Below are 24317 nucleotides of genomic sequence, written 5' to 3' on the forward strand. Positions count from 1 at the left end.
CTTGGGAACCAGAAAGTAGTGGGAGTAACAACCCCGACCAACTTCTGGGCCAAGAACGTGCTCGATGGCCCCCTTGGCCAAGAGGGCCATAACTTCCTCCTGCAGAAGTTGCAGGCTGGTTCTGCGGCCTGTGGCTAGACGTACATGCGGGGGCGCCCATTCCTTGGCCACGAAAGGGGCTAAAAGCGGAATGTATGCGGGCTCGGGCTGAGAGGCCAAAGGACTTGACCTTAGCCCTGGAGCCCTTAAAGCGCTCCAGCGCACTATCCGCTTTGTCGCCAAAAAGGCGACGGCCATCAAAGGGCATGAGGGTGCTCTGGACATCCCCGGAGAAATTTGTGGATCTCAGCCAGGCATGGCGAAGAATCGCCACCGTCGTCGCAATCGCCCTGCCTAGCGAGTCTGTGGTGTCAAGCCCACATCGAATTGAGTACCGTGCTGCATCCCGCCCCTCAGCAAGAGCCTGGGCAAGCCGTGTCCGGGCCTCCTCCGGACACTGGGGCAGCACGTCCACCACCGTATCCCACAAGGAGTGGGTGTAACGGTCCAAAAGGCACACGGTATTAATGGACAGCAACCCCAAACTGAGGGAGGAAAACAGCTTCTTCCCAAACTGTTCCAACCTTTTGGATTTCCGATCCGGAGGAGCGGACGGGAAGGCGGTCTGGGACGTAGAGGCCTGGATAACCAGGCTCTCAGGGGTGGGGTGCACCGACTGAAAGCTGGGGTCGCCTGGAGCAAGGCGGTGGCGCCAGGCCACGTTCTAGTCCACAGGAGTGACTGTGGAGGGCTTGGACCAGGTGCCCATCAGTGAGGGCTTCATTGAACTGCAGTAGTGGCTCCGAAGAGCTTACTGGTGGTTGAAGCACCTCAGTGAGGAGGTTAGTCCTCATGGCCGCTGCAGGGAGCTTTAGGACATCGTGGCAATGACCACCTACAATATAAAGAAGAAACAGCCCCTCTCCCTTGCAGGCATGAAACAACCAAGCCTTAAGGGAAACAGGAGAAACACCATGAACAAGAAAATCTGACAACAGTCAGACATTAGAAAATAACCCTCAAAGGGAAGGAAAACTCCTAGACCAGAAGGTCCAGAATAAAACGAATGCCATGCCACCGCATTCTTTACCTCAATAAAGAATTTACTGAAGAAGAAGACCGGTCTCAATAAGACCAGAAAGAAGAACTTCCAGAACGGATTTTCATTAAAACCAAGATGAGGGGCGTGGCCAAGATGGCGGGGTGAGCGGACGCTTCCTCCCGTAGCTCCTCCGGCCCGGCCAAGCTAAAGCCCTTTTCTTATGCTTCTCTCCCCCCGCTGAGGCTCAGCGCGGGAGAGGAGCGTGGCGGAACATCAGGGGCATGCACCGGTGCTGTTTTTGTCCGGATCGCCCCGGGGGAACCCCCCCAAAAGTTCGCCCGAGATCAAGGGACGACGGCGGCGAGCCCGAGGGGCGGAGCGTATTGAAGAGCTGTCCGGGCGCCTCGGTTGGGCCTGGTGCTGAAAGTTGCGGTTTGGAGGGGATCTGGCCCGCCGCTTGACGGTGACTGAAGGAGCCTGGCAGGAAGGGGCCCAACGGTGTGGACGGCTTAGGACGGGTGCCCCGGCACTCGGGCTGGTGATGGCGACACCTTGCACTGCGGAAGCCCTGACCCCTAGCCGAGGTACGGCGGACTCTCTGATGGGGTCGGACCATCTGGCCCCCTGTGCGTGACAATCGGGAGCCGGGGGTGGTACCTATTTTACTGCGGGGTGCCTCGGGGCCCCAGAGGTGTCGCCGGGCCTAGTCGTTTTGGCTTGCTCCGACCGGCCGCCATTTTGTCCCCGAAGGAGCAGTGGTGGCGGTTTCCGCTGAAGTCCTGGCTGCTGGCGGCGGGCGACCTCCCGCTATTGCTGGGCTGCCTACCGGAGGGATGAGCTGTTGGGACCCCTCCGCTGCGGCCTCCTTGGTTGTCTCCCGCTAGCTCTTGCGGCTGCCGGTGACCGGACTAGGCCGCCATTTTGTCACCTGTGACGCAGCGACCTCACTTGTGGGGGATACCCGGGCCGAGTGCTAGCCGGCGGCTGAGCTTCCCTGGGGCACTTGGACCAGTGCCCGACTGCGGAGCTGGCGATGTCTGGAAAAGGAGGCCCGAAGAAAGGGGACCGTACTCTACCGGACATGCTTGGCAGGGCCCAGCACTTGCGGGACAGGGCACAGCCCTCACCGGGGCCCTCCCGGGCTCCGGCAGATGTGACTGGAGGGGAGCCACCCGTCACGAGGGCCTTTATGGAGGAACTGTTTAGCTCCCTCAGGGAGGACTTTCAGACACTGAAGCGGGAGGTGGCCAGCGAGGTCCGAGAAGTGCGCAGAGAGGTGGAGGGCCTAGGTGAGCGTGTGGAAGCGGCGGAGACGGAGGGCCAACAGCGAGCGGAGGAGATAGTCCATCTCCAGCAGGACGTTCTTCGCCTCCGGGAACAGTGTGTGGAGCTCCAGGCCCACTCTGAGGACCTTGAGAACAGATCTCGGAGGAACAACATCCGAGTGCGGGGCGTGCCGACTGCGGATGAGGGGTCCGATCTGGGGGGCTACCTGCGGGCCCTGTTCCGAGAGATCCTGGGGGAGGCTACGGACTTTCCCATCAGCATCGACAGGGCGCATAGGGTTGGCCGTCAGCGCCAGCCATCGGCACCCCCGCCGGACATTCTGGCCTTCCTGCCCGACTTTTCACTAAAGGAGCGTATTATGGCTGAAGCCCGCAGGAAACAGCCCCTGACCTTTCGGGATCGGCCAGTGGCGCTTTACCAGGATCTCTCCGCCATCACTCTGCAGAAACGCAGGTCCTTTAGGATTGCCACTGACTTTTTGCGCGAGCATGAGACGCCGTACTCTTGGGGTCACCCCTTCCGCCTGATTTTTCGGTGGAACGGAGTATTACACCAGCTACGCTCCTTGCAAGACGTTTGTGGTGTCCTGGGGCTCACGGCAGCGGAGGAGGAGGGAGCTACGCCGTCGTGGAGGTCCTCGGAGGGACGGAATCGGCGGAGGTCAACGAGGCGGCGCTCAGCGACCAGTGCAGGGCGCCCGGACTCCCCTACCATTAGGGCGGACAGGGCTGACGCCCTGAGGGCGGCGGCCGGGGACTCAACCGGCTCCTCTAGCGTGGCCTTGACGGCCTAACACGCACTCCGGGGGGAGATGTCTTTAGCTTCTTAACATGCTTGGCACGGGGCGGGGGGGTTGGGGGGAGCGGGGGGAGGTGAGTGGCCGGACGTCCACTTTGCTCTTCTCTACGGACTTGCCCTTTGGGGCTTGACTGAGACTATGGGGTGTTTGAGTTTGGGGATGGCTAGTTGCCGAGGGTGGGTTTTGGGTGGGGGAGGGGGTTGTTTTGGGGTTGGGAAGGTCCCGTCCGATGTTGTCTATGCCCGTTTTGTTTTGGCTTGTCCCGCGCTGCGGCCCCGCGCGCCCCGCCCGCTGATTCCCTACCCATTGCATGGCGCTCCCGATCCCTGTGAGGAATGCCGGGCCTAAAGGTAGTGACCCTTAATGTTCAGGGTCTGAATAACCCGGTGAAGCGCAGAGCGATCCTGTCGTTGCTGGAGGGGACGCAGGCGGACATTTGCCTTTTGCAGGAGACACACTTATTGCCCCGAGACTGCCATAGGATGCGATCAGCTAAGTTCCCCACCCAGTTCTTTTCCTCGGCAGCGAACAAGACAGCGGGGGTGGCCATTCTCCTAGCGAGCTCCTTTCGGGGGGAGGTGTTGCATAAGTGTGCTGAACAGAAGGGGAGGCTCCTTGCGTATCGCATGCGCCTGGGAGGCATAGCATTTACAGTTGGCTCCGTTTATAGCCCAAACGAGCATCAGGAGCGCTTCCTAGATTCCGCGCTGGTGGATGTCACTGCTTCCCCAGACCGACACATTATCTTGGGCGGAGACCTCAACATTGTCTTTGACTCTGGGATGGACAGATCGGCCCAGCGCTTCCCGCAGACGGGGGAGCTGTCCCAGGATGGGAAGGCCCGGATTGCGGAAATGGACTTGCATGATCTCTGGCGCTCCCTGCACCCCACGGATAGGGACTACTCTTTCTTCTCGCACGCACACCGCACCTACTCACGGCTGGACTACCTCCTGGTGAGTGGACCGATGCGTGCCGCTGCCACGGCGGCGGACATCGGGGTCCTGTCCCTGTCTGACCACTCTCCAGTCACCGGCGTTTTCCGGTGGCCGGCGGCCTCCCCCTCTCGGGGGGCGTGGCGCCTCCGGGACACACTTCTACACAAAAAATCGGTGGTACAACGCGTCGGGGAGGTCATACGGGACTATCTCACTCACAACAGCAACACTGACACTTCGCAGGCGACACAATGGGCGGCACTGAAGGCCGTCTTACGGGGGGAATTCATCTCTATCTCTGCAGCCGAGAATAAGGAGCGGCAACTGAAGAGGGATGAGTTGACAGCTCAAGTCCGGGAGCTTGAGCAGGTCCACCGCCGTACGGGAGCGCCGAGGGTATGGAGGCAGTTGCAGGCAGCGAGGAAGCTCCTCTCGGCTCTGGATCTTGATAGGGCGGAGTACGCCGCCTTACGCTTGAAACATGCCTACTACACTGGGGGGGACAGATGTGGCAAGCTCCTAGCACACCGGCTCCGGGTCGCGCAACAGCGCAGCGTGGTGAAAGAACTGGTGGGTGCGGACGGGGGGGTTGTCTCCGGGGACGCGGAGGTAGCGGAGACTTTCCGCGGCTTCTACGAGGCGCTATATGCTGAGGAGCCCTCCCCGCCACGGGATGCCGATAGCTATCTGGAGTCGGTGACCCTCCCGGTACTGGACCCGGCTCAGGCTGACCACCTGGAGCGGGACATCCATGTGGAGGAGGTGATTTCGGCTATCGCGCGGCTGAAACATGGCAAGGCCCCGGGCCCGGACGGGTACACGTCGCTCTTCTACAAGACTTTTTGCACGACCGTGGCCCCTGTCCTTACGCGGCTGTTTAACTCCTTCTCCGAACCGGGAGCCATCCCTCCGGATCTCCTGAGGGCGACGGTCGCGGTAATCCCGAAGCCTGGGAAGGATCGGGCCCTCTGCGGCTCGTACCGGCCCATCTCGCTCCTAAATGTCGACCTCAAGTTGTACACGGGGATTCTCGCATCCAGGCTGGGTCCACACCTCCCCGATTTGGTGGAGGCGGACCAGGCTGGTTTTGTGCCCGGTAGACAGACGGTTGACAACACCAAGAGAGTGGTGCATGTTCTGGAGAAGGCCTCAAGGATCTCGGGGGAGCGGATGTTGTTGTCCGTTGATGCGGAGAAGGCCTTCGACAGAGTTCACTGGCCGTATCTTGAGCGGGTCCTCACAAAACTGGGAATCGGCGATAAGTTCCGCACCATGGTATTTAATTGCTATAAGCATCCTTCAGCGTCGGTGCGGGTAAACGGGTGTAGCTCTGGTGGCTTCGCCATCGAGCGCGGCACGCGGCAGGGCTGCCCTCTCTCGCCGCTCCTGTTTGCCCTCTACATGGAGCCGTTTGCTCAGAGGATCCGTAATAATCCGGATGCTGTCGGGGTCCGGATGGGCCGGTACGTCCACACCGTGAGTCTCTACGCGGATGATGTCCTGCTGACTCTGGATGACCCTAGGAGGTCGCTACCTGCTTGCCTCCGAGAGTTGGACGCCTTTGCGGGGGTGGCCGGCTTCAAAATGAATATGAGCAAGTCGATGGCATTAGACGTGTCCCTGGCTGCGGACACCAGGAGGGATCTTCAACGGCTCTTCCCCATGCAGTGGTCCTCGTCCACGGTGCCGTATCTGGGGATTTTGCTGGCGCCTACATTATCGGAGATGGTTACGGCCAATTATGCCTCCCTCAGCAGGAAGATCAAGGACGAGCTTGGCCGATGGAACAAAGGCCTGCTGTCCTGGCTGGGGAGAATCGCGGCGGTCAAAATGACGGTGCTGCCCCAGATACTATATCTTTTCCGAGCCCTTCCGCTCCAGCCCCCGGTGGGCTGGATCCGACAAATGCAGGCTGACATCTCCCGCTTTGTCTGGCAGGGCCGCAGGCCACGCATGAAGAGGGTCCTCTCCACGCTCGCTCCGGAAGCGGGGGGCCTCGGCATTCCGGACCTCCGTAAGTACTTTCAGGCGGCACAGCTTCGCTATCTGGTGGAGTGGAGCAGGTGGGAGTCCGACAAACATTGGCTTTTTCAAGACCAGGCAGTGGCGGGCCGCACCTTACAAGAGGTCCCATTCTTGCGCCGCACGCACCGCCCCCCTAATCTTTACGCCTCCTTTGTTACGCGGGTCCCCCTGCGTGTGTGGGACGCGGTCTGCGAAACCCGGGGCCTCACCACCTTCCCCTCGCCGCTCTCGCCCATTGCGGGCAACCCGGACTTCTCCCCGGGGATGGAGCCGGGGGTTTTCTCCCACTGGGTACGGGCGGGCTGCAGGGCACTCTTCCAGATCTATGGTCCGGAGGGCGTGGTTCCTTTTCAGCAACTCCGCCAGGAGTTCGGCCTGACGGAGCTGGACAGACTGCGCTACATGCAAGTTCGGCATTGGGCCCTCCAGCCTCAGGTGCGTGCCACCGCTGCCCGTCCAATTACACCGTACGAGCGGTGGTTGGCTACTCGGACCTCCGACGCTAAACTGATCACTGATCTGTATAAACACCTACAACCCCCGCCGTTTCACTACTACAACTCGGGGAGGGAGCGTTGGCACAGGGAATTGGGTAGGACACTCAGCCACAAGGAATGGGACCAAATTGCGTATCGGGCTCGGCACTCTGCATACCACACGGGCCTTACGGAGACATTCACTAAGGTGTCCACATACTGGTACTACACCCCGGAGAGACTGTATGAAATGCATAAACACACTGACAAGGGGTGCTGGCGGAGCTGCGGGCAGGAAGGTACCCTTACACACATTCTATGGGATTGCCCAGTGCTGACCGCCTACTGGAAAGAAGTCTTGGACGAGGTGGATGAGCACTTTGGGATAGAGCTGCCGCGTCTCCCGGCGTATGTCCTGCTGGGCCTCCCCAATGCCCTAATGTACCCACTGAAGTCCCGCAGGGGTAGGCAGATTGCAATAGCGCTGGGGTCTGCGGTTCAGAACATTCTGGTCCACTGGCGCACATCCACCGTCCCCTCCATCACCGGTTGGTTGCATAGGCTCTGGCACGTGCTGGGGATGGAGAAGCTGTCGCTTACGGTTGCGGGGGAGGTAGACCAATTTGAAGAGCTATGGCAACCCTTTCTAGCGCTGCTGTCCACTGAATTCCGGGAGCTCACCTGCCCGAGGTACCTTAGGCTTCTCAGGCTGAGGCCGCCGGTGACCCCGGCGGACTAGCTTACATGTGAGATGGGGACCCCCGGGGAGGGGGGGGGAGTGCGGGGCTCCTGGCTAGGGCTGCTTTGATGCGGGACCATAGGACGGGGGGGAGGGGGGAGGGTTGTTGTTTTGTTAATGGGAGGATGGGGGATGGGGGGGGGGGGATGGTGTTCTGTTGAGGTGTTGATGGGGGGGGATGCTCTTGCTCAGCTTTGGGGTCTCGGATACGCGCGTGGGATTCCACAGCTTGCAATTCTAGCGTTCAGTCACTGTGTTCTTCCCTCTGAGCCACCGCGCCACCTATTGCCAACCCTCTGGAGATACATCCCCTCTTCTTTGACTGTATTCCATGTATCCTGCCTCCTATCCCCCTCCCCCATGGTTTGTTTTGTTTCAATAAAAAGTTTTAAACATAAAACCAAGATGAATAAACCATCATTGCAAGGTCTGGAAATACAATCCATGTACCAAGAACGATGAACAATAGTCCATCCCTGGAACAAAAAATATTCTTTATACAAAATGACCAGCCGAAGGTTGACAAAATGACTGTAAAGACGACAACCAAACAGATTTGAATCGGTTATAGATGTTGACCAAATATGCCAGAACTATATGTGCTTCATATAAACATAAAGAGCCAAAATAACAACACATACCCTAACACACAAAAATTTATATATGTAGAGATGTATGTATCAGGTCTCCCACACCGAAATCAGCGGTGAAAATGGAAGTCATCACATCCCACAACAAAATCTTTTCTCCCCCTTTTTTAATATTGGAAAAAATATACTTATTTAAAAAAAAAAAAAGTTATATATATTAATATATATCCAAGCAATTTGTAACACACATGCACACTCTTATGTATGTACCATATACACAATAAATCAATGGAACTGAAAAACCAGCCCCCAAAACACCATGCAAGATACCATTGAACAGTATAAAACACAGAAGGTGCCTTGCATAAAGAGAATGCTGTCCGACCAGTATCTTAAAAAATCGATACGGCCTGAAGCAAATAAAAAATGAACCCTTGCCAGCAGCAAGCAGACACAATCACAATTGCCCTTACAAGAAGCAACATATAATATGCACACAGCAAGATCTCTCAAGGACTGTAATATAAAGAGAATAAAAGATGCATACCAGAGAAGGAACAAATGTCCTCAAGGAGACGGGTAACATCTAACCTCCATACAGAATAATGTATGCTAAGATCATTGCAGGAAAATAAAATTCTCCTGCTATGCATGACATGGCAGAAAAAAGCCTGAAGGAAAACATCTTTCAAACATTACCTCTCAGATAACTGTAGAGACAGAGCTCACATAACCACCATGTTCCAAAATTAAACACATGAATTATATATACCCTCCAAAGGAGGAAACCAAAGGTGCGAGTATTCGAAAGAGTACAAAACATAGACTCGGAGCTTACCAGCGCAACGCTTAAAAAAGTGTAGCACCCACAACGAACATGCACTCCGCATAATCAGTGAAAAAGGGTTGCACTGATTAACCGGACAAGAAAAATCAGAGTATATACAAAAATAGATATACATCCTATGTACCAGGTCTTATATCCAGTGCAACAATATGTCTCTATAAGAAATACTGAAAGACAGAAACCATGCAAATTCGGCATACCGAACTGCTCCAAATAAGCAGGTGGACAGACAAGCTTCCCAACCGGAAAACACTTCTCTTTCAATAATCCTCTTGAGCTTAAAGCTCATCCTCAGAGGTAAAAGAATGAAGGGACACAACCATCCTTCCATCAAGATGGTATTGAAACAAAAAAATCTACTCCTTGCAGGAACACCCTCTGGTGCACCAAAAGTGGATATGACAATGTCCAAACAAGGTCCTAACCACCTATACAATCCAAGTCCAGGCCATATATCATATAAACGGAGAACGAAAAATTAGGACTCTGTATTCCTTCGCCTATCACGTCTTAATGCCGCATCGGCCAGAGCCCCAAAGAGATTGGCACCATAAAATGGCATGTCGACTAAAGAAGAGTGAACAGCCTCCGAAAAACCTGAAGCTGCCAACCAAGCACAACGCTGTAGCACCATGTCAGATGCCATGGCTTGACCTACCAAATCTAGTGTACATGCCACACCTAATTAAAAGCATAGCTGTTTGTTGACCATCTCTTATCAAACCAGCCACCTCAGAATGGAGGTTATCCACAAGACAATGCAACATATTCTGCAAAGAATCCTAAAAAGCATGGAAAAAACGCCCAAGCACATAAACAGTGTAGGAGGATCTCAAGGCAGAGCTGGCAGAAGCAAAGGTGTGTTTGCCACATGCATCTTGACTCCTTGAATCCGTATTCACTGGAGTCTTGGGCGCAGAATCCACATCATGAGAAGATGTTGCAGCCTGAAGTACCAGGCTATGAGTGGAAGGATGTTTATGGAGACAAACTGGGTCTCCAGGAGCAGGGAAATGTCCGCAAGCGATATCCTGATCTACTGAAACCCCTGACTCAGGCTTGGCCCAAGTTCCAAATAAATGATCAAAAAGGGCCTCACTGTACAAAAGAACAGGCTCTTCCCACGTCTGTCCTTCATAAAGGACCTCAATCAGAGGGTTGGTAGACCTCTGCACCCTAAGAGCGACAATTTCAAGACTGTGGCCACTCTCCTCAGCATGTCTGCAAAGACAAAACTTGCCTCAGTAGCGAGATAAGGAGAGAAAGTAACCCTGAAGCCGATTTAGATTCTAGTTCACTAGGCTCTCCAAGAGCAGCTATCCAGCTCTCCTCCACCAGAGATATAATAGTATCCGAAATGGGCTGAAAAGGCCCTGTCTCAGCAGACACAAGATGACTTTTAGAAGTCTCCTCCTGAGAAGGAACCAACAACAGCACATTCCCCTCAGTCTGTACTGTCGACGCCAAATGACGCTGAGAAGGAAATGTCTCAGCGTCGCTTGGTGGAGGAGAGACTATTTTGACCGCCGCCAAGGTCAGTCCTGGAGTTGACTGGTCAAAAACGGGCACCGTATGTGGAGATCCTGAGGGACTGTATACCTGCACTGAAGCGGAGACGGAAGACACCGACTCAATGACTGACTGCCCAACCGTCACCGACATCGAACCCTCCGACAGCGCCCCACTCACTTCCTTGGGGCCCGAAGGTGCTCCATAGGGAGATGGAGTTCCAAAAATGAGGTGTAAAGAGTTATAATACTCCCTCATCTGGGCCATCGACCCTCCCTGGCTCTCAGAAAGACGAAGAGACACGATGCGGAGTCGTGTAAGGACTCCTCAACCGTCACGCGGGTGGAGCTGGCGGCGCGGTGAGCACCTGGCCTGGCAGTTCGGGCTGGACTGTTCCCATGAGGAGCAGGGTCAAGACTGATTTGCATATGACTGGGTCCAAATTGGGTTGGCATAGTGAGCCCAAGAACGATGGATTGAACCCAGATCTGTTGACTGGGGGTGAGTGGTTGAAAAGGTTTAGCACTCCGTCCATCATCTTGTTGTGCTTGCTAGGTTCACCCTAAGTGGCCAAGTGTATGCCCAGACGTGGGTCCCTTGCTTGCTGTGCCACTGGATTCAAGCTAGCCCGGCTGATGAGGGTGAAACCCCGAAACCGGTGCCAGGATGCTTGTTTCCTGTCCAGCATGACCTGGACTGGCAGTTCATGCTGGACTGTTCCCATGAGGAGCAGGGTTAAGACTGATTTGCATATGGATGGGTCCAAACTGGGGTTAGCACTCCGTCCATCATTTTGTTGTGTTTGCCATGGTTTATTTTTGCACAACCTTTCCCTTCTTCGCCAGACATACCCGAACAGTTGATCTTCCACCAGGAACTCCTTGTAACAATCAAAGTAGAGCAACAAAACTCTTTTTGTGTCTAGGTGATGGAGTTTCTCCTCTTCTTTAGAAGGATGAGGCGCAGTAAAGAAGGTAGGCAAGGTAATATTCAGACCTACATGGAAAGATGTCACAACCTTAGGAGGTAAGGCGACACTGGCTCTCAGAACCAGTTTGTCTGGATGGAAAGTTGTTTAAGCACAGTGCACACAGGGTGTTTGCAGTTCGCTGACCCTTCTGCCTGATGCTATAGCCAACAGAAAAGCTGTTTTGATGGTGAGTAGGAAAATTGGGCAGTGGTGCGGGGGCTCGAAAGGCGAGAAATGTTAAGATTAGATTGGGATCTCATTGGGGCACGATGAATGGCCTTGGAGGGAACAGATGTTGAAGTCCCTTAAGAAACAGTGTCACAACAGGTGACAAAGAAAGGTTGGTCTGGCAAACGCAAGAAAGCTGAGATGGCCAACAAATGACATTTAGGAGTGCCCACAGCAGATCACTGCCGGGCCAGAGAAAGAACAAACAAAACTTAGAAGAGGGGTGCAGAACATGGGTCGATGTTCGTGGATGCACACCATGGTACAAATCTGTCCCAATAGCAGACGTATACTGTCTTGGTTGAGGGATGCCGACCTGCCAAAATAATATCACAGACTTCTGGACATGGTCTCACATGAGGCCGAGCCCTACTGACCCAAGCAATTGCTGATGGGCGAGATGGATCAAAGTTCATCACCATATATGGGTTGGCACGACCGACTGGCAAAGCAGAGCCATTGCATCATTAGTGGCACATAGATACCACACCTAATTGAGAACCTCTGGCTTTTTAGGGAATGTTCAAACTTCCCTCCTTGAATTGCCCTTGGACCTCTCCATTGCCCAACGCCAACCCAAGTCTGCCCTTTGCTCTTATATCCCACACTCTGTTTTTATACATGTCTGATTGTGTCAAAAAAACAAATGTTATTAATAGCCAATCAAGACATATTTAAATTCACTTTCACGTCCACTGAGCACACAGGAAACCAGCTCCGCAGTAATTCTGGCATCGAAGCACACCAGGGTGGCATTCGGCCTCTCCTGGTGGGGCCTGATGATGAAGCATGTCACCGACCAGGTTGGTGAGTGAGGGCTTTATTAAAAACCTATTTGGATTCTACACTTGTGCTCCATTCATATATTTAATAAAAAGGTACACTCTTCTGTTGTTTTGAATATAACAGAATATAATCATAGGGATACTATGTTTAGATTACATTTAGACATGTTTTCACTATTTTAATGACTGTATTTTCATTACAATACACACTGTGAGTAAATTCATTTTACTTTTTGTAAATGCATAGTGCCAGTGTAGTATTGAAACTATGGCTCACCGTGAGTCTGTTCTAATTCGAATTTTAAGGCTTCACATTTAATTTTTGATTTTCAAAAGTCTGAAATTGTTTTAACTAACCAAAATGACCCGTCCTTTTTTAAAGATGGCCTCCACAACCCAGTGACGAAGTATCCTTCACAACCGTTAATTTTGGGTGGGTTAGGGAGTGGGGACAGATGCCAGTCCAATTGCTGTTCAGTAACCACCACTGTAGATCTTTCACAGACTACTCTAACACCTGGATTGAATCAGAGAGGTTCCCTTGGTGCTGAGATCACTGAGACTACAGATTCTACTGCACATCCCACACGTGCCACCTGGAGTACTCCACAATCAGGATACAGGAGGTCAAAAATTCTCAGAGCCGATTCCACTGAGACCCTCATCAAAGGCTGAAACATTGGGATCACAGCCCGAATATCCTGAACTCTAGGAGAGGGAAGGCTTGAAACAGCACTGTGCCCAGGATGGCTCCAATGAAGGGGAGCTGTTCTGAAGGAGTCAGTTGTGATTTTAGCATGTTGATAGGAAAATAAACGATGTCAACAAGTCGCCTGTCCTCTGCAGGAGGCTTATCATTTGAGGTGAGTCTGCCTTCCGCAGCCTTCGTTGAGGTCTGAGAAGCCTTCACAACCTCTGCCGGTGAGCTGCAGCCATTACAATCACATTTGTGAACACCAGAGGTGCAATGGTTAGGCCAAAGAGGAGCACCGAGAACTAGATGTCCTTGTGGTCTACCTGAAACCGCAGATAATGTCTGTGGGGCTGCCGGACGGGGATGTGAAAATATGCATCCAGGTGTTGTGCGTTCCTGCATGGCCCATTGTAGTTTTCCTTATGTTAGCCTAACGTGCACATTGTAGGCCTTATTTTTCCTTTGCACACATTACTATATAAATACCCTTGCTATTGTGCCACATAGTTCTTTAACCAGTAACCTGCATATGTTTTTGCGTCCTGTTCATTTACTGGGATTTAGTCTGAACACCACCAACAAGGTCAAACAACAATGTCTCTTGTTATTCTTTCTGACCAGGCACTAGCATCTAGACGTAACACAAGAATGCAGCTGTTTATGTGCACACGTTTTGTTATATGGATGAGCACAGGAGCCAAACACACACACATGGAATGAGAATTCTGAGACAAGAGCACTGCGTCTGCTGAGATGTAGAACATTTATCTGTGTATGCTAAGATATGTGGTATGCCAGTAATCCCAGAGATCTTTTATATATAATCAGTTTGCCTCAGTAACGGGGGCACGGAGGTTAGGCTACTCAGTCCTATATAATGAGGGGGTTTTTCATGGTATATGGGTTATTAACCATGCTAACAGTATTTTTATTATGCATTTGTTTTCTAATTGTGGCGCGAATACTGCATTTCAGAGCACAATAGTTTAAATATTCTTAACATCCTTCGTGTCTCCTGTTTATCTTATTGCGGAAAATACAAGTGAGAGAGCGTAAGGGTGTATCCTGTTACTGTGATTCCTGAGAGGGTTGACAGTGTTGTGTAGCACTAAAGCTAGTCAAACTTGTGCTCATGGATACTGAGGTGGTACGGTGACTCAGTCCTTACATAATTATGTTCTATGGTCCCAAGGGTAGATCTGTTTCTGAACAGAATCCCTGCAGCACTGCAGGTCGAATGCAACCATCTAGTCTCCTGGATCTAAGATAGACAGGACTTGGGCTGGGGTAACCATTATGAACTTGTCCTTCCAAAGGAAGATGTTCAGAGAGAGGAGATCTTGGATGGGACTGAGACCTCCATCTTTTTTAGACACCAGAAAATAATGACAATAGCAACCTAACCTGATCTCTGATGTCGGCACTGTCTCTATTGCTCCCTTGGCCAAGAGAGCCAGAACCTTTGCTCTGAGTATGGACAAGTGGATCTATGGAAGGAGTGTGGTGTACGTGTCAGGTCCAGCGGGATAGGGAGAAGGTGTGGGAAATAGCCATGTTCCATGATCTGGAGCACCCATTGGTCAGACATGATGCTCTTCTAACCAAGTAAGTGAAAGCTGACTCAAACTCCTACAGTGGCAATCGTGTGCTACCAACGGCAAATGAAAGCTGTTTTACAGCAGCGGGGGGATGGGGTGTTGGGTAGAGCCAGGCCTTAATTTGACCCGGTGGTGTCCCACCGGCACTCATTTTTAGGGACTGGCAGTTATTTTTCCCCGGCCCAAAAACAATGGAGGAAATAACAAAGGGGAAATAAGGTAGAAGAGAGATGGAAAACTGTCACAAAGGAAAATGCAACACCCTGCAAAAGTGAGATAAAGAGGCAGGGGGGTATGGTGGTAGGCATGAGGTGAATTCCAGACCACGCAGCCTTGGTATTTGGTGACAGACTAATGTCTGGGAAGGTAGAAAGATCACTATTGTCCAGTAGTCCTCAATTATGTTGAGATCGGAGTCACATAGCTTGCCTTAGTCTTGGGAGAAGAGTTGGGAGAGAGAAAGATCTGAGCTAACAGGAATAACACAAAGAGCCTTCAAGTTCACTTGTAACCTCAAGAAACGCGTAATAAAATACTAGGTGAATCTCAACCTCTATTGTTTTTCATATGGTAACTTTGGGACTCTCAAGGAGTTCACAAGTAAATTACACCTAGTGTGCTATGGAAGACTTACTACCATAACAACAAAACATAGGTGACCACATTGCTAGTCATCTTCCCAAACGTATCTTTAAAAATTCACCTTTTAAGAGTAGAGTTGTTAATGCATAAAAACAATACCTTTAAAAATTCCAAGTTGATATAAGGTAATCCACATGTTCTTAGCTCCATTTCTAGGGGCGTGAGAGTGGTTAATAGCTGCAAAGGTATAATAGAGCCAAGGCCTGCCCGTACTGCCGTCATGCAATCATTATTTTGAAGTTCAAGCATTCGTAGATTCCTGATTGCTGTTGCATATATATCCTTGTTTTCCCACCTGATGGGCAAAGCAAAAAGACACAAAAAACACAAAACAAAAAAACAAGAGTTTTATATATTTTCCAACAAATATAAAGTACAGGGTGCTTTACTGCACTTGCACTTTGTAAATTACTTTCTTCCTCCGAGTTAAAAAGGCTGACAATTCACTTAAATATTTTAGTACAACCAAAGAGATACTTACGGTGTCTGATAGCATTAACGCACAAGTTACTACTTGTGTAACGATATATCTGTAAGAGTGTGAGAAGTTGGCCTGGTATATGATGTTCACTATTTAAAGTGACCACCTTGTACCATGCCAAGCAACCCTTATGGTGTGGTTGTAAGTCAACCTTTTCGGACCAGCTGCCCTAGTGGTAGCGTAGGCTAAGCAGTCTTTCAGGCTAAACTCATTTAGGCATGTGAAGCAAGCTGTTTTACCATATGTAACCCCCTTTTATACCACTGAAAGGACACCACACAGATATATATTCAAAATATATATGTATTTATTACTCAAAGTATCCCCTAGACTCTTTATGAGCACAGGAGCACAAATCGTTAAACAAGAAAGTATCACAATATACAGAAGTTGCACTTTATATGGATAGGCCCTGGTGGCCGCTCAAACCATATACTAAAATAGTGGTATAAGTACCACGAACAGGAAAGGGAGAAGGCCTAGGGCCTCTAGAATCGCTGGGCCTACAAGGAGCTAACTTCAGTTAGTGACCAGGAGGTCCACGGGTCGCGTGTGCAGTGAGGAAAGTTACACGCGGGCTCCCATAGGTTTTCAATGGGTGCGTAAAAGTTCAAAAGTTACTGCTAGAAGGGTCTTCTGGTTGGACTACGAAATCAAGACTTCAAACCTAGACATTAGAGATGTTACTCTACACTTGTGCACCGGAGTGCCAGCTTTACCTCACCCACAGGAAGCGGGTGCATAGGGCTCGAAGTGCGTCGGGTTTCGTCTAGCTGTTCAATGGAGCCTGACGACAAAGATGCTGCAGGCAGTCGTTCCAGAAGAGATGCGGTGGATCCAAAGGTGGATCGAAGTGTAGAAGACCTGTAAGCAGAGGGGACAGTGTTCACGGTCACTAGCCAGTGACCGGCGTGGCACCAGGTAGGTACCAGGCGATGTCGGGTGCAAACAGGTGAAGAGGTGTAGCTTGTCTCTGCAGCCACGTGGTCCCTGAAGGTCGACGACGTCCAGGTGTCGGTTCACGAGCTGTCCCACGCAGGCTCTCGCTGTCGGCGACTCAGAAGAAGCAAACAAGCCTTGGCAAAAGCAGGAGTTGCAGGAATCGAAGAAAGCTGTTAGCTCTGACCAGCAAGGTCAGAGGGGCTGCTCCTTTGGAGGGAAGCAGGGGCCAGTCTGGAGCAACCAGACCAGCGTCGTAGTTTTTCAAGATGGTCGCCAAGATGGCCACTAGCCAACGGGCCAGGGACCGGGCAGGCGCGTCGAGTCGCAAAGTACAGAGGGGCCCCACGCAGATCGTGGAGATGCTGGAGGGCTCACCTTTGGTGCAGATGCCGCTCGGATGTTGGGCTTCTCAGGACCCAAAGCACAACTCGGAGGGAGCCTCTGTTGTCGCGCTTGCAGCTTGTCGAGTGTCTTCCAAGATGGCTGGCTCCACGTGTCTTGGTGCCTCCACGGGTTCCTTCTTTGCAGGGACTGTGGATCGGGCTGTGAGAGGTTTGGAGGTCCAGTTCTTGTCGGTCTCTGGGCTCGGGCTCCGGCGGGAGGCGGCGGCAAAGCAGACGTCGATTCGCTGGTTGGTGCTTGCGTTAGCAAGATGGTCACTCCCTGACCATAGGGGAGAATTCCTTCAGTCTTCTGTGCAGCAGAACGTCGAAGTTCCCGTCTTCTTCTAAGTGTTAAGTTGATTCCAGGATGTCTGAAGTCTTAGGACACAGCTCCAACCTTTAAGCGGATTCTAGGGGCCGGACTACCTGCTAGGTCCCTCCCTAAGGGTGGGACCAGGAAGGGGGGTGGTTGCACCCCCAATCCTTTGTCCGCTCGCCCCAGGTCCGGGGCTGGTGTGCCCCAGGACCGGTTTGAACTGGCATATGCACCGAGGCTCCTTGTGAGCCTCAGGCATGTCTGACTCTATTCAAGCCCTACCTGACCAATACACAAATTCCTGTCTGGGGTGGTGCTCGCACCTCCCCTGGCAGGAAACCCTTTGTCCACGTCTCCCAAGCTGTAAGGACTCCCAGCAGCAGGAGGGCAGACTTGTGTCGGTGGTGGCAGCGTCCATTTTGTGGAGCTGAGGCTATGTCTGATTTTACCCGGGTTTCAGGTTCTGTACATGTCGTGTCCCTCTAGAAGGGTGGAATGCTAACCCCGTCGCCAGAACTGGCGAGGGGTTAGTATTCCAATTCGTATGACACCTTACTCGACATGTTTTGATAAAGCCAAACCAAAGATAGCATTTAACCGCAAGGTTCATAATGCACTTAAGAGTATGTGGTATGGCGATATCTGGAAACGGTAGAAGGAAGTTGTTCCGACTACTGCAGACAGGCTCAGCTCATGCCAGAGCACCATCTCACATGAAACCAAGCACTCTGCCTTCAGGATTGTTAAGGCCTGCCATAGGAGTGACTTATAGGTTAACATGTGTCCCATTTAAGGTTAGGTATAGGTATACTACACCTAAGTAAGAGGTGGATACACCAACTTACCCCAGCTGAGCGATCAGCCAGTTGTGTCAAATTGTTAGGCCAGGCCAGGGGTGGCACAATACATGCTTCAGCCCTTGGTAGGCCTTAGATACACCAATGCCCTGGGTACCTAGTGTACACTGGTACAGGGGCTCACAGGGTGATCCAGTTCCAATTGGTTATGCACCTAAAGTGCATAGTGTCAATTTAGTAGAGAGAACAGCAGGTTGGGGGTCTGATTAGCAGGCCCACAGCCTCAATATGTCAAAAACCAGTGAAGCAAAAAGCAAAAATTTGGGGTGACCATAGGATAGCAGACCCTACTCTCCTACAAAGAGACATTAGTTAGTGATAGATTCCTTACCTTAGAATATCCCCAGGCGTCAGACTGGATCCAGAAAGCTTTGCTAGCAGTACCCCTGTACGTCAGTAGATGGCGTCGTGCGACTCCACGTCCGTCACTGGGATTGTAATCGCAGAGATGACATCACGGAGACTACTTAGGCGCCACCCATGCGCGCTGACGTCAGTTCTGTACACGACTTCCCGCGCCAAGAACGCAGAGCCATGCAAGAAACTGACCACTGGTGCCATGAAACTTGGGCCCTACAAAGGGGGGATGACCTTAACCCTAGAAATCAGTTTGCAGGACGGGGAGGATGGATGGGACGGTAAGGAATCTAGCATTAACTAATGTCTCTTACAGATATATCGTTACACAAGTAGTAACTTGTGCATCTGAAAGAGACACTCTTTTGAAGGATGCGGAGGCGGAAAGAAGGTGGGCAAAGTGATAGTCTGCCCGATGTGGAAGGGCGTAACAACCTTTGGCAAGAAAGATGGACGGGTCCTTAAAACCACCTTGTCCGGATGAACAAAAAGTAAAGGAGGTTTGGAAGAAAGAGCCTGGAGCTCACTCACTCTTCTGGCAGAGGTGATAGCTACCAGGAAGGCCGTCTCGAGAGTGAGAAGACGCAAAGGACAAGTATGAAGGGGCTCCAAGGGAGCGCACATCAGATATGTCAAGACAAGGTTTATGTCCCATTGAGGCATTATGAATGGTACGGGAGGAAACGTGTACGTAATGGCTTTTAGGAAACGGTTAACAACCGGGGACTTAAAAAGAGAAGGCTGATCTGGAAGCCGTAAAAAGGCAGAGATGGCCGAAAGATAACCTTTGATAGTGCCCAGAGCAGAGCCCTGCTGGGCCAAGGAAAGAAGGAACAGAAGGACTTCAGAAAGAGGGGCAGAAAGGGGATTCACAGCCTAAGCTGTGCACCATGCCACAAACTTGTTCCACCTGCAGGCGTATACCGTCTTACTGGAGGGACGCCTGGCTGCCAGAATGACATCACAGACTTCGGGAGGAAGATCGAAAGCTGTCAACTGTCGCCGCTCAATCTCCACGCATGGAGGTGGAGGCTGGACAGGTTTGGGTGGAGGACCATCCACTGCTGCTGCGACAGAAGATCCTCCCGAAGAGGCAGTTGGATCGGGGGATCAATCGCCATGCTGAGTAGCTCGGGATACCAGTATCTTCGTGCCCAATCCGGAGCCACAAGAATGACTTGGGCCCGGTCGTGCCGAATCTTCTTCAACACTCTGGGCAGAAGTGGTATAGGCGGAAAGGCGTACAACAGACCGCAACTCCACTCACAACGAAAAGCGTCGCCTAGCGAGTGCCGCCTTGGAAATTCCAACGCGCAGAACTGAAGACATTGAGCGTTCTCTTCGGTGGCGAATAGATCTAACCAAGGCTCTCCCCACTGCTGAAAGAGACCTTGCACCACGTCCAAGTAAAGACGCCATTCATGATCCAACAAGCACGGGCGGCTGAGCCCGTCCGCCCTGGCGTTCCGAGAACCTGCCAGGTGTTGAACCACATAGGTAATGCCTTGATGTTCCAGCCATGTCCAGAGGCGCAGGGCCTCCTGAAATAGGGTCCATGACCCCACCCCGCCCTGTTTGTTGCAATACCACATGGCGGTGGTGTTGTCCGTGAACACCTGCACCACACTTCCCCAGACAGAGGGAAGGAATGCCTTCAGTGCAAGTCGTATCGCCCAAAGCTCCAACAGATTGATTTGGAGCCGGGACTCCGCCGGACACCAGAGGCCTCTGATTGCCGCCTCTCCAAGTTCCCTCCCCACCCCAGGAGGGACGCATCCATCACCACTGTGTGCTCCGGTTGGGGAAGGGAGAGGGATCTGCCATTGACCCAATCGCAATTCGTGAGCCACCACTGCAATTGCCGTGCAGTGCCCTCCGAGATTTGGACATGATCGGACAGGTTGCCCTGATGCTGTGCCCACTGGAATTACAGGTCCCACTGCAGAGACCGCATATGCCATCGGGCATGTGTCACCAGCAGGAGGCCATCCGGTCCATAAGCCGGAGGGTCATCCTGACTGAAACCCGGGACAGAGGCTGAAAGATCAGAATCATAGCTTGAATATTCCGGACCCGCTGCTCGGGAGGATAAACCCGAAACAGCGTCGAATCCAGAACCGCTCCGATGAAGGGGAGCTTCTGAGAGGGACTAAGGTGCGACTTCGGCATGTAGATGGAGAACCCCAGCAAATGCAGGAAGTCAGCCGTAGTCTGAAGATGGTTGACGACTGCCTGGGGCGAGCCCGCCTTCAACAACCAGTCGTCGAGGTAAGGGAAGACTGACGCCCCTGACCTGCGCAGATGAGCTGCGACCACCGCCATCACTTTTGTGAACATCCGAGGGGCACTGGTAAGGCCGAAGGGGAGCACGGCAAACTGAAAATGCTCCTGGCCTACCGTGAACCACAGGTAACGCCGGTGGGCCAGCCGGACGGGGATGGGAAAATATGCGTCCTGCAAGTCCAACGCCAGTCTCCAGGGTCGAGGGCAGCCAGGACCTGAGCCAGAGTCAGCATTTTAAACTTCTCCTTCCGGAGGAAGCGATTGATGTTCCAGAGGTCCAAGATGGGGCGCAGGCCCCCTCTGTCCTTCTTGGGGACCAGAAAGTAGCGGGAATAACAACCACTCCTACTTCCGGCCCAGGAATGCACTCGATGGCCCACTTGGCCAAGAGTGCCGTGACTTCCTGATGGAGAAGTACCAAGTGATCCCCTGACATGCGGTGGCACCGAGGTGGCCTGGCTGGAGGGGAGGACTGAAAGGGAAGGGAGTAACCCCTGCGGGTGATCTGCAACACCCACTTGTCCGATGTGATATCGCGCCAGTGGGGGAGGTGGTGGCGGATCCTGCTACCCACCCGCATGGGGTGCATCACAAAGCTTGGACTAGGAAGGTTTGGAGGTAGAAGCAGTGGGGGCGGAGGTGGACTGACCCCCGCGCTGATTCCCAGACCCGCCCCTGCGGAAGCCGCGTCTGCGCTGAGGCTGGTTCTGCACAGGCTTGCTGAAGGAACGTGCCTGGGCGCCTCTGCTGTGGCCACGAAAGGAACGAAAACCAGGAGTGGCCGGGCTCTTTGCAGCAAGACCCAAGGACTTAGCCGTGAGTCCAGTGCACTGTCTGCCTTATCGCCAAACAGGCGAGTGCCATCAAAGGGCATGTCCATGAGCGAGCTCTGGACATTGGGCGACAACCCGGTAGATCGCACCCAGGAGTGGCGACGCAGCGCCACAGTCATAGAAATCGCCCTACCCAGTGAGTCCGCGGTGTCCAAACCACACCGAATGGCGAACTTAGCCGCATCTTTACCCTCAGTAACAGCTTGGGACCGCACAGCGTGGATCTCCTCAGGACACTGAGGTAACACCTGCGCAACTGTATCCCACACCGCGTGGGAATAGCAGCCTAATAAGCAGACAGTTTTCACTGACCGCAGCCCTAAGCTGGCCGAAGAGAACAACGGCTTACCGAACTGCTCCAGCTTCTTAGAGTCCTTATCCGGCAGGGCTGTGGGAAAAGCACTCTGGGACGTCGAGGCTTGGATGACCAGGCTCTCCGGTGTAGGATGAGTGGTCAGAAACGCGGGGTCGCCGGGCGATGACGCCTGGTGACATTCTTATCCACAGGGGCCCCTGTGGCTGGCCGCGACCAAGTGCCCAACAAGACGTCAGTGAGGGCGTTGTTAAAGGGGAGCAGGGGCTCCGACTAAGTGGACGCCCTCTGGAGCACCTCAGTGAGGAGATTAGTTTTGAGGGCCACCGTAGGAAGATTGAGGTTGAGGACCTCAGCTGCCCGATGGAGCACCATCGTGTAGGAGACGCCCTCCTCCATGGTAGGCGGGGGAGAGGCAAACCCCGGGTCAGAAGAGACGTCGAGGTCGCCGTCGTCCTCCAAGTCGTCCACCCAGTCCTGCGCGGAGTCATACTGATGGGCAAGAGGGTCCTCGGACCCCTCCCAGTCGTCCTCCACCTCTGTTGCATGGGGAACAGACCGCGGCAGCAGAGCTGGAGAAGAAACATACGGCGTCGGGAATGGCGCTGGTCGGGGCCGAGCCGGCGCTGCGTCCCAATGCGGATCCCAGGTAGGAACAAAATGGTCCTGAAACCGGGGCAAGGGCGTGACAAACGGCACCCACTGCGGCGCAGGAGGCGGAACCGAGGGTGGCGCCAGAGCCGGCAGCGCTGGACCTTGTGGCACCGGGGCCGGAGCCAACGGCACAACAGCTTCCGGCGCCGCTCCCTCAAGGCCTTCGATTCGTGGTCGGTCTCCAGGCAGTAGAGGCAAACATCGTGGGGGTCCGCCGCCGACATATTGCGACGGCAGGCCCCACAAGACTTAAATCCAGGCATCCCTCTGTGCACCAAGGAGAAAAGGAGACAAAAAGACTCAAAAAGGGTAGTCAAAAAAGTGACTAAGGTACGTGCTCTAACCGGATCTGCGCTTGCTGGCACGGAAAAAGAAAGAACTGACGTCAGCGCACATGGGTGGCGCCTAAGTAGTCTCCTTGACGTCATCTCGGCACTTACAACGCCACCTACTGACGGCCAGGGGTACTGCTAGCTAAACTTTCCGGGCCAGTCTGATGCCTGGGGATATTCTAAGGTAAGGAATCTATCACTAACATGTCTCTTTCAGATCTTACTGTTGGCTCTGGACTGAATCTCCCTCAAAAGTTATTTGTCACATCTTTGACATTAATGATCTTTCTCAGAAGATTTGGAAGGTCTGGGTTGTGTGAATTGAGGAGTTTCGTAATGGTTCTTTTGAGTTTACAAAAATTGTAGAATTCAATCAATCACTGGGACAACCTTAATTTACCAACGTAAGCCTGGAAGACAGGACATTACCACACATCATCCCCCTCCCCCTTTCCAACTCCACTCCTCTTTCTTTCCTTGTTATTTGTTTACACTTATTACACCCTGTCCTACATGGAGAGCCCTTGCTTTGCCTCCTGCTAGCATACTCAAATTATGTTATATTTTCCTGTTTATCTATAGAACTGTATGCTGTTCTACATTATACCCTGGAGTGTGCGTATACTAATTACCATGTAGCTGTTTATATTTTTCCTTGTTTTTCAATAAAATTGTCTGAACAAAAAAATATATCTTTTGACACAACTATAAAACCATAAACTTTGTTTACAAAAATATTGTCCCGAGTGCAGGTGTTCTATAATTAGCTCCAGCAGGGCAATCATTTTTTAAAAATGATATTTAGGACACACCATTTTTATCAGATTATTTACTCCATGATATTCTGTTACCATATCTCCACATCAACATATCAGCCATATAGTTTGTCCTAGACTTCAACTATCATTATGCTGCTTCTGTAAGACTTTTCCCATTTACATTATTTAGGCAGACAAATATAGTACACTTGCACACAAATAAAACGTATGAATTACAAGGTTGCAAGACAAACAAGTTACTTAACTTCAGTAAGGCGTTTTCTGGTTGCTATTCCATGTATGTGTAGTTTCTCATCTTTTGAATTTCCGCAGATGTCAGACTGGATCTGAACCTCCTTCACAGAAACTGCCCCTGCTCACCAGCAGGTGGAGCCATCAATATGACTCTGCAGCAACCTCGCTTCGGCTTTTGAAGTACAAGTTACTTACCTTCGGTAACGTTATATCTGGTAAAGACGGTTCTAGCCACAGATTGCTTAACGTAGAATTATCCCCAGGCATGAGACTGGACCCGGAAAACTTTCTTGCCCAGCATCTCTGCGTGCCGGGGGGCGGCACCTCACGACTCCGCCCCGACGT

General features: G+C 52.3%; 1 protein-coding gene across 2 annotated transcripts in view; it reads right to left on the reverse strand.

Moving 5' to 3' along the window:
• HECTD4 (HECT domain E3 ubiquitin protein ligase 4) overlaps window positions 1–24317 on the reverse strand; it is a 2430065-nt gene that overhangs the window by 99119 nt on the left and 2306629 nt on the right. For both annotated transcript variants that reach the window (XM_085634374.1, XM_085634373.1), the window contains one exon: window positions 15308–15503. In XM_085634374.1, the coding sequence (XP_085490500.1) occupies window positions 15308–15503 (196 nt within the window). The remainder of the gene's footprint in view (window positions 1–15307; window positions 15504–24317) is intronic.

The sequence above is a fragment of the Triturus cristatus genome, chromosome 11 (assembly GCF_964204655.1).
Source record: "Triturus cristatus chromosome 11, aTriCri1.1, whole genome shotgun sequence".
Taxonomy (NCBI): domain Eukaryota; kingdom Metazoa; phylum Chordata; class Amphibia; order Caudata; family Salamandridae; genus Triturus; species Triturus cristatus.